The 11,601-nt window shown below is 36.7% G+C and overlaps 1 protein-coding gene across 1 annotated transcript in view; it reads left to right on the top strand.

Moving 5' to 3' along the window:
* The first annotated feature begins 3,808 nt into the window (after nt 1-3,808).
* Nucleotides 3,809-11,601, top strand: part of tinagl1 (tubulointerstitial nephritis antigen-like 1) — a 50,786-nt gene continuing 42,993 nt past the window's right edge. The window contains exons 1-2 of the mRNA XM_051664334.1: nt 3,809-3,945; nt 11,286-11,596. Coding sequence (XP_051520294.1) covers nt 11,293-11,596 — 304 coding nt within the window. The 5' untranslated portion in view covers nt 3,809-3,945; nt 11,286-11,292. The remainder of the gene's footprint in view (nt 3,946-11,285; nt 11,597-11,601) is intronic.

The raw sequence follows: 11,601 nt of genomic DNA, 5'->3' as shown, positions 1-11,601 counted from the left end.
TACTGTTGTACATGAAACTGGTGTTGAGTGGGTAGAATTCAATGAAGCTGTCAGCTGAGGACATGTGAGGCATCTACTTCTCAAGCTAGAGACTCTGATATACTTATCCTCTTGTTTAGTTGTACATCTGGCCTTTCACGTCTCTTTCTGTCCTTGTTAGAGCCAGTTGTCCTTTGTCTCTGAAGACTGTAGTGTACACCTTTGTATGAAATCTTTTTTTTTTTTTTTTTGGCAATTTCAAGCATTGTATAGCCTTCATTCCTCAAAACAATGATTAACTGATGAGTTTCAATAGAAAGCTGTTTCTTTTTTGCCATTTTTGACCTAATATTGACCTTAAGACATGCCAGTCTATTGCATACTGTGGCAACTCAAAATCAAACACAAAGACAATGTTAAGCTTCAGTTAACGAACCAAATAGCTTTCAGCTGTGTTTGATATAATGGCAAGTGATTTTCTAGTACCAAATTAGCAATTTAGCATGATTACTCAAGGATAAGGTGTTGGAGTGATGGCTGCTGGAAATGGGGCCTGTCTAGATTTGATCAAAAATGATTTTTTTTTTCAAATAGTGATGGTGCTGTTTTTTACACCAGTAATGTCCACTTTACTGAATGCCACTTTGGTGAATTAAAGTACCAATTTCCTTCCAAAACAGCTAAATCTGTACATTATTCCAAACTTTTCAAACAAATGTGCATATCCTTTTTCTGTGTACTACAGTATTGTACTGTATTGACTTTTCCCAGTAAATTTTTACCTACTGTTGAAATCGGTATCTAAAAAGCTCAGTGTGATACACAATAGCATTCAGCTAGACAAAACTGACATTATTGTATAGTACATTAAGCAGTCAGTGTCAACAAAAAAGCAGAACTAACATGAAATTTCTATATAACAAACATTTCCATCTAAACATTTTGACCAGTACGGCTCACACAATGACAAAAAAACAAAAAAACATTTCATTTTGGTGGCATTGGCCAATTTACTGACACAATAACTAGGTTTTAAAGCATGAATTAAATGTTTTGGGTGAGTTACTACATTTTGCAGACATGCAATATAGTTGTGATGTTCCATAAAACAGCTGTGACAACTGCACTTACAGTTTAGAGAATGTTAAGACTGTTTCAAAAAATGAGCCAAAGCGATTGAGAAAAACTGTAAGTACCGCAAATGAAAAAATAATTTTCCTGTAAAAATATCTAAGCATCATTAAGACAAGATACATTTATTTGAGAAGCAAAACTGTGGATGATAATATGTTTTCAGAAAACATATACTGGATTAAGTTTATTTTTGTTACCACGTCAGCATAAACATCACTAAATTGTGTTAGATTGATGTTTAAAACAAGAAAAAAAAATATTGTCAATGGGGTAAGAAAAATTTATTTAAGATATATTCACTGATAACAGTGCAGTTTTGCTTCTCAAGTACATTTATTTTGTTTTAAAGGGACAGTTAATTCAAAAATGAAAATTCTGTCATTTACTCATCCTCATGTCATCCCAAACCTGTATGCCTTTCTTTTTTCTTTGGAACACCAAAGGAGATGTTAGGCAGTAATCAGGGCCGGTCAACCCATTAGGCGACAAAGGCGAGCGCCTAGGGCTGCATCGCATCGGGGGTGCCGATCTACCGAGCCAATAAGTATGTGTTCAATCTGTGTCAAACAAAATGTGCCCTGTGTGTTCCGATGATGTGTTGTGGTGCCCCCACGGACAAACAGACCGTGTACTAAATGCCCTACTACCATAGTACTCTTACTGTTTATGTTATACCTGTGTTTGGCAAAAAACTGTGAGAGTAGTATGGATAGTATGCCATTGTGAACACGGCCATAGACTCACGAGCGCAGGCTCGTGAATCGAAGTGATGCCCAATGCATGAATTAATCAGTCTTTTGAGTCGGTTCTTCTCAATGAATTTGTCTAACATGTGGGCTGAATCATTTGAAGCTCTTTGTCATGCAGTAAAACATTAATGGGATGCTTTAGAAGTGAGAGAACAAAAACAACGCTGAATGAAGTGAATATTTACTTAACAATCCATAAAAAAAGACCTGCAGCTGCATTCAGTCGTTTGCCAGTGATGAAGATCATGTGCGAGTGCAAGTGCAGCATGTGAACGATTGTCTATTGCAGGTAAAGATACTTTCTAAATAAAAGTGTATCAAAACACTTACATTACATGAAAACGCTTAAAAATACCAAAACCAAACCAATACCATGTTTTTTTTTTTTTTTTGGACATGTTCTTTGGAGTAGCCTTCCATATAAATACCATGATATAGGCCTACTGTATATAATAAAAATACCAAAGTTTTACCAAATTGTACCATCATTGTACCATGATACTGCCACAGCAGGCTTTTGAGAAAGGTATCTTTGATAAACTTCATCTTGTGCTGTGTAATGTGAAAAAGTGACAATATGTTTTTAGTCTGTTCATTAATGCTACACAATATATATAGGCTACTAAAGAAAATGTTCAAATGATGCTCCTAAAATCACCAGAAATGAATGCTTTGGTGCAGTTTTTGCAAAATAAATAAATAAAATAAATAATTTTAAACCACCCTACAACATCATAGTACTTGAGACTGTGTACTTGATGGGCCCCAGACTCCCTAGTAATTATGAAAGCCTATAAATATGCCTGCTGTGAAATATACTGTACAATGTGCATAGATCTTTAGGGCAGTATGCCAATTTATTTATTTATTTATTTTACGTCTTAGACCACTTGACTTGGTTTACATGCACTTTATTCCTATATATAGTGATACCCATTTATGATGCCTACTTAAGAAGCCATAACATGCACTTGCATATTTTTCCCAACATTGTTGTAATTAATGCTTTGCTAGTTTGGGTTTATACACAATAGGATGTATAGTGTGTTAATTTGTACTTTTTTGTGTAAAAATTAATACATAGCTCTCTAACAATTCATCACAGAAGCATGAAAGTCATACGGATTTGAAAAACGTGAGGGTGAGTAAATGAAGACAGTATTTTCATTTTTGGCTGAACTATGCCTTTAAGGATGTTTACATACAGTATGTTTACCAGAAAGCAAAACAATACTGATAAAGGCATACTTTTTTTGTGGTGTATCAGCACTTGCTTATTTATTTATTTAACCAAATTTCAGTTAGATCTTATTTGAGTCTTAGAGGTTTATTATATGAATCTTGTTTAATCCCATTTAGTAGTGGTTACAATTATGTTGGTTTACAGTTCAAATTGCATCAGCATTACTTTAGGATTTAAATTCATTATTGAAAACTTTCCTAATTTCTTTAATAATAATAATAATAATAATAATAATAAAACATTTAAAAAAACAAAACAAAAAAAAAAACAATCAGTGAATAATAGCCATTGACTGAACAAATTTGTAGGTGGTAATCCAGCAAATGATGTGAATGAATTTGTGACTGTAGTTGCCCTTGTGACCAGCAGGTGGTGAGGGAAGGACTCTGAACTGACCTTTGTGTATAAAGAAAACTACAGAAATAGAGCGAGGGATAGATGCAGTGGCATGAACCAGAATAGATAACAGTATGCCTCATAATTAACCAACAGGAAAAGTGTGGCATGCAAAGATAAGGTGCTCCAAAACTCATTCAAACACACAAAAACAGGAAACTGTTTAACCTGAAGTGGCTCCATGTCCCAGAGGGAGAGAGATCTGAGAGTGTGGTGTGTGGGTGGGAGGGGGGGGATGAAACCAGAAGGGGTGGGTCGGAGGGCTTTATATAGAGAAGGAAAAGTAAGAGTGTGACTAAGGGCCATACAGAAGGCAGAGTGAGTGAGAGAGAGAGAGAGAGAGAGAGAGAGAGAGTGTGTGTACAACTGTGTTAAAGTACTTTCACATGGAGTTGATTTTTCCACTGGATATAACGCAGGAAGGAATTTAATTCACTCAGCAAGGTGGGGGATGTTTTTCAGCTATTTAATTCTTGTGCTTTCTGTGTAACCTCCTCTCCTCCCTTTCTAATTCAAGTGTGGCAGACAGGTGCGCAGATCAGAGGAACAGACTGAGGCTCTATACAGACACTGACTATATTGTGTTTGCATATACACAGAATGAGATTTTATTAATTAAAGCTAGGCAGAGAAATTAAAATTGTTAAGACTATTTTACTTCTGATGGTTATTTGAAACTGGAATATTCTTGTATATTATACATTAAGTTTTTTAGGTTGTTGGCACAGATTGTAACATGATGAAAGTTACAATATAGTTAATAGTCTGAGAAGTTTACCCTTGTTAAATCTGTTATGTAACTCTCGTAAGTGATTTTGAAATTGAGATTAGTTATTGGGAGTATGCCAGTAATGATTCAGGATTAATTGATGTATTGAAAATGGAAAAAGTGTAAGTACATTACTGTAAGAGTTAAAGAGCCAAAGGAATATCTTAAGGAAAATGAATGTGATAACAAATATACCTCAGTTTAGCACAATGGGAGAAGAACAGGTGCTTGATTTTTAGCACCACTGTTGCTTTCACCTTTCTGTGTTAGAATATTACATGTACATTATAGCAGGAATAGTTGGGTGTTTAAAGCATTAAACTCATTTGACAACTCAAAGACCTGTAGTATTATTGAGAAGCCTGGTCAAAATCATCTAGAATGTTTCCTTAGTCCACTATCTTTCTGTTTTTTTTTTTTTTTTTTTACATTTTTACAATTGGAAGATTCTAGACATGGCTCTCAAAGTCCGTTATGTGTCTGTATTATCCTGTATTATTTCTCTTTCTAAAATCACACAACTTACAATATTTATGTAAAATAGGTCACAAAATAAATAATTATAAAATAAATAAAAATAAATACGTTTAATATAGAATTTAAATTTTTAGATATTTTATATTTAAATATTTTAAATATACATATGTTTTTTAATATTTTAAACATTCATGTATTTTAAATATCCTCCTTAAATGTAAGGTGCTTTATTTTTAAGGTTGGCTAATTTAATTCATTTTAAATGCTTATTTAAGCAACCAAAGTTTTTTAGTACCCCCTTTTGAGTAAGAAGTTTAAATCTGTAACACATCTGTATCCAGCACACAAGATTTGTTTTATAGTCTGTTCTGTTTGGTGTTGAATCACCTGTACATCCATCTCAGATATGAGATAGAAGTAAATACTAAAGAAATTTATGAAATTTTTTTTATTTTTTTAGGCCATTGATTGAATTCCATGATCTAAAGTGTTGATGATAGGGATTATCTATCACTGATCAATGTAATTCAGTACCGTGTGTAGTAGCAGCATTTTACTGTCTACTTCACATCAAACCGTCATGCGGGCAGTATGTACTGTAAGATATAAAAGTCAACATGTCTCTACATGCTGCAGTCTCACTGCAGGGAAACAGCATCAAGTGGCCCTCAGAAGTCTAAATGTTTGCATGCTCCACTCACTGTATAGCTACATTAATACTGATGTTCAATGGAATGATCGCCTTGACAACAGGGTCAAATGGGCATCTCCCTCATGAAAGACCCTCAATGAGAGTGTCTCTAAACAGAACTGCCTCAACAACACTGATGCTATATGCTTTAGAGAGTGTGCATGTGTTGAGGCTGTGGATTGGTCAACTAAAGGCACAGTCATGCAGAAAACTGCACTGCAATGGACATTGTTTCTAGGGCTGTTCTGTGCTTGCATGGAGGGTATTGTGCTTGGTGCATTGATTGGGTAATTAATGATGCCATTTTTGCAACTTTCTTACCGTCCCCTTGTCTTTGTCAAGTCTCTCCTCTTTTTAAAGGTATAGTTCACCCAAAAATGAAAAGTCTCTCATCATTTACTCACCCTCATGCCATCCCAGATGTGTATAACTTTCTTCAGCAGAACACAAACAAAGATTTTTAGAAAAATATCTTAGCTCTGTAGGTCCATTCAATGCAAGTCAATGGTGATCAGGCCTTTGAAGCTCCAAAAATCACATAAAAGCAAACATAGAAGTAATCTTTATGACTCCAATGTTTAAATCAATATCTTCAGAAGCGATATAACACGTGTGGGTGAGAAACAGATCAGTATTTAAATTCTTTTTTACTCTAAATCTCCACTTTAACTTTAACTTTCAGATGTGAATGTGAAACTAAACAGGCACCACACGTGACTTTCTAAAGTAAAAGTTAAAGTGGAGATTTAGAGTAAAAAATGACTTAAATTTTTATCTGTTTCTCAACCACACCTATTATATTGCTTCTGAAGGTATGGATTTGCCTATGTGATTCTTGGAGCTACAAAGGCCTGATCACCATTCACTTGCACAGTATGGACCATCAGAGCTGAGATAAAATCTTTGTTTGTGTTCTGCTGAAGAAAGAAAGTCATACACAACTGGGATGGCATGAGGGTGAGTAAATGATGAGAGACTTTTCATTTTTGGGTGAACTTACTATGTAATCTTGGTAGTATTTTCTGTGTAGTTTTGTTCATGTTTATTTTTATTTTTATTTTATTTTATTTTTTTTATTATTATTACTATTTTTATTTTGGTTCATGGTTTCTTTTTTTGAGGATGAAGAAATGTCAATCAGCCTGTCCATGTTGGCATCTACCAAATTTAGCTAACTTCTACTAAGTGTCAGATGAATGTGCACCAAAATATTGTAGAGTTTGATTGGACGCACAGCCCGTGACATCAATAGCAAAAAGATATGGGAACATTTCCTCCTCCCTTTTAAAGGCTGATAAATACAGTATATTTACAGTATTTTGCTTTCCTAACTTTGCACGATTATATGGTTGGATGCATTTTATTATTTACATTTAGCAAAGACAACTTAAACTTTACAGCCATTCTCAAAAGAAAACAAAATGCATATATATCTGACAATATATGTGTATTATATGTATAAACAGACATTAAAGTGTAGTACACATATTTGGTATAAAAAATAATGAAAGAGTGGACAGCCCTATTACGACAGCCTTTCTCTTGGTTTTGACTGCAGGAAGTAATTGTTTCTGTAACAATGATAAGTTTGGCTCCATTAGTTTGATAGTGGTATTTCCCTTCTTGAACCATGAAGATAAACAGGTCAATTTCCCTTAAGTTCTTAAAAGGGCCATCCTTGTTCTGACATTTTAATAAACAGTTTAAAAGTTAACAGAAGTGCATAGCCATAATGGGGTGGTAGTATTAAGCCAAATATCTCCAAAAATACCTCTCAAATCTAAGAGAAACCAGGTAGCTAAATAGATTAGCAGCATGAACACAAAACATAAATTATCCTAGCACAGTAATTATGCAATTACATATGTTTTTTTAGCATGCTGAATAAAAAAACAATGTACATTTCTGTATTTATATGGAAATCCGCCTAGTGGATTAAGCAAATGTTTTGGTTTATTTATAGGTTTCCTTAAAGTTAACCCAAAAATGAAAATTCTCTCATTTACTCACTCTCAAGCCATCCCAGATGTGTATGACTTTCTCTCTTCAGCTTAACACAAATTAAGATTTTTAGAAGAATATCTCAGCTTTGTTAGTTCAAACAATGCAAGTGAAATCTGGAGGTCCAAATATCACATAAATTCATCATAAAAGTAATCCATATGTCTCCAGTGGCTTAATCAATGTCTTCTGAAGCGATCCAATTGGTTTTGGGTGGGAACAGACCAAAATGTAACTCCTTTTTCACTATAAATCTTAACAGCAGTGATCCTGGCGATCGTGATTTCAAGCTCGATTACACTTCCTATAGTGACTGGATTGCTTCAGAAGACATTGATTAAACCACTGGAGTCGTATGGATTACTTTTTTGCTGCCTCTATGTCATATTTGGACCTTCAGAGTTCTGGACACCATTTACTTGTATTGTAAGGACATACAGAGCTGAGATTTTCTTCTAAAAATCTTCATTTGTGGTCTGCAGAAGAAAAAAAGTCATACACATCTGGAATGGCATGAGGGTGAGTAAATGATGAGAGAATTTGCATTTTTGGGTGAACTATCCCGTTAAGTTTCCACAGACATTATTTCTCATATGTGATCCATGGCGGTGCAAAGCATGTTGAAATATGATAACATAACTTTAAATACCTGTTTACACATGGTTCAACTAGTGCAAATGTGACAAATTATCTCAGACAATTACAGACAATTAAGTCATTTTTAGTCATCAGTGGGGAATCTGACCTTTGTCCTCTTCCTCAAAAGTGGGGAGAATCTTGAGTATGACGACATTTACATAGCAGTATTCACTCCTGTGAGTCTTTTCCTGGACAGTTTAACAAGTAAATAAAGACCGGGCTGGACGTCTGCAGTAATTTAACCTAAGTCAGACCTCGCCCTTTCTATTATACACACCACTATAGAGCAATCATGCCAAAGAAACTCTTGCAGTTTCTTGTTTCAAGCGATGGATTTAGTGTTGGATTTTAGATGGGGCAAGTGCCCTCAGGGCCTCAGATTGTCAGGGACCTCCAGATCCTCAGGCCATACGACTCAAAGCACTGATCCCTAGGGCCCCTATGCCCCTTGGCACATTAAGTGCTAGCGGACTACTAGGGGCCCCAGTTGCTTAAAGTACAATAGGGGCGGAGGAGGTGGGTGAGGCCTCCAAAAACGTGTGCTCAGGGGCCTCACAAGACAATAGGGACTTTAAGCAACAACTGCAGATGGGACGACTATGGTGGCCAGAAGTAAACTCATCAACCAACGTAGCCAAGAAATAAAAAAATTGTTAAAGGTGCACTCAGTAATATTTTATGCATGTTGTCTTAGACTTACACGTACACCTAGGGGCATGGATGTGTAATCTGAGCCAGCTGGTATGTGCTGTGCAGTGTGTGTAAACTTCACTCCCCTGGCCTCAATTGGTGCACTAGCGACTGACGCTAGAGGTTGTAGCCTTTAGCCTCCTCATTAGCGCACCCGCCTACCATGCCAGAGATGCTGATTCGAATCCCGCTCGGAGCAGGTTGAACAGGACAGGCAGAAGTAGCATCACTCAAACACAATAGTTTACAGTTACCGATGCCATTGTTCACCTTTTTCCTGAACGTGGGAGTGTTCCACGATTTGACTGTTTTCAATTTTCGGTCTCCAGTGTTTTCACTTGCATCAGCGGCAATGTAATGTTTAAGGTATTACATTTGTACAAAATTGTCAAAAACATGTGTAGATGTCATGAAGCAATGGTCCGAGGTTAGTTAAGTTGATATCATTAATACTTTGAGTTGTTATTACAGCCAACAAGTGCACAAGTTGACCCTGAAATTAATTTTTACTCCATAACACTTAAATGGTTGTTGTTCTCCATCTTTATCGCTCGTTTCGTTTAGTTTTATTTCGCGTCTCGAGACCAGAAATAGAAAACTGCCAATTAGACGTACCATGGTTCATCTCATTTTGAAGTCTAGCGACGCATCTGAAGTATCTGGTTTAGCAGCGTCAAATACACAGGCAGAGGCAGAACCTCGGCTAATGCACCTGTATGGCTCTGTAGATGTGGCTCAATAGACCTTTTTCACAGAATGTGATGACGCGTCTCCGCCTTATTTAGCAGCGTAAATCTCAACAAAAAAAATTATATTATAAATGTTTTAAATATTGAGTGTAAATGTATAACATTATGCTTATTGTTATATTACCCTGGGATTAGTTTTAAAAATGAATTGCCACAGCTGCGAGGGGGTTTCGATTACAGCTGCTGAGAGAGTGACAGGGAATTTGGCATCTTCTCCCATCTGACTGTCTTAAGCCACTGCTCTCTATTTTTTCCTCTTCTGGAAAGTCATTAAAAACATAATAGTGGATTTTTTCTTTTGGTCTTGAAGCAAATGGGTAAGTGAAAATAATATTTGCTGTGATCTCCCATTCACTCCCATTCACCGCTGTCGAGGTTTACCCTGCAAATGTTTACTTGCGCGTCCAAAACCCGGAGTGTAAAAAAAAAAAATGTCTCAGCGAGCACAAAGCAGGTGTGTTTTTCCTCACAGACCGGTCTCGAGCTCTTAAACGCGCACCTCTGGTCATTGCAGCGTGAGGGAATAAAATAAAAATTTTCTACAACTTCTAAATTTTTATATTTTGTATTTATTGATTTACATATTTTTAGAGTAGGCCTACTGTTTGTAATTACCAAAATAAGGGAACAAAGTCGGGGGGGGGGGGGGGCCATTCATCAAAAAAAGGTTGAGAACCACTGCTCTATATTATTAGTAATATATATATATATATATATATATATATATATATATATATTTTATTTTTTATTTAAAGTATATTTTAACCAACTGTAGGTAATACATTCGACAGATGTTTGAGGAGGATGTTTAGGCTACTTACTGTACTCACTTCACAGAATCTCTTATAAAACATCACATTTTCCTACCTAATCTGTCACGTACTATCGACTATGACAAAGTAGTGATTCTCTGAGAAGTGTGTAGCTCCAGACAGAGCTCCAAAAAGGGGCGGGAGCTCCAAATCGCCAGCAAAGATATAGGGAGCCCATTACCTAACCCTTTCCCTAAACCTAACGGTCTGTGGAGGTGTCGTCCCCTTTTGGAGTTGGCGCAACCCCCTTTTGGAGTAACCCCGCCCGCTTCAGGAGAAACCATGCTCTATTTGAGAGATTCTGGCCCAATTTTGGAGATCTCTGGCCTGCAGCAGTACCTACTTGGGTTCTCCAGTAGTTGACAGTTATAGTACAACATCAGGAAGAAGTGAGTTCCAAGTCACACATGCACACAAGAACATTGAACGCTGTAGCCGTCCTGTAGGCACTAGGCAGCTGTTGCTTAAAGTCCCTAATGATCTGCCCTGTGGACAAATGTTGAGTGTATGAACAATATATCTGTTTGTGTGATTTCTCTTAGTCCTTTACAGGTTCTTCTTTACAGTATCTTCTGCTATGTCTATGGTCATCTGTCGCCATGGTTTTATTGTGCTTGCAGGATGAGTGCATTATTTAAATAAGAACAAGAAGATGGTCTGTTTATAAGTCTTGTTTATATTCAGATTGCTGGCTCACAGCCAGACACAGTTAGGAATCACATTGCTCTGGCCTGGTTATCATCAAAAACAATTTTTCAGTATCTGTTACTTCTGTATCCATTCAAACGTTACAAATCGTATTTCTGTTGTAATCATAACTGTTGTCATGAATTTTCTTTGCAGCATGATGGATCATAATGTTGTAATGTTTTTAATTTTTCATAATTGAATTCTGATTGAAAATTTGAGCCCAATGGCTAATACCATATTTTGATGTATTGATTTGTCTTTGACAGGTAAGCAATGTCAAAGCTTTTGATGCTCATCACACTGCTCCCCCTGCTGTTGGAATGGGGGATGTCGGTACGCACTCAGTCCCGCACTAAGAGAGAACTGGCCAGCCCGCTGCACCTGAGGGGGATCCGGGATCCCTTAGGCTCTTACTGCCAGGAGAGAGGAGGCTGCTGCCCAGGCAGAAATGACCAGTGCACTGTGCCTTACCTGGACACCATCTGTTACTGTGACCTGTTCTGCAACCGCACTGTGTCCGACTGCTGTCCCGACTTCTGGAGCCACTGCCTGGGAACAACTCCTCCATATCCTCCCAGTAAG

This window comes from Myxocyprinus asiaticus, chromosome 30 (assembly GCF_019703515.2).
Source record: "Myxocyprinus asiaticus isolate MX2 ecotype Aquarium Trade chromosome 30, UBuf_Myxa_2, whole genome shotgun sequence".
NCBI classification, from domain to species: domain Eukaryota; kingdom Metazoa; phylum Chordata; class Actinopteri; order Cypriniformes; family Catostomidae; genus Myxocyprinus; species Myxocyprinus asiaticus.
Note: the sequence above shows the minus strand (reverse complement) of the source record. Positions and strands in the feature narration are given on the sequence as shown.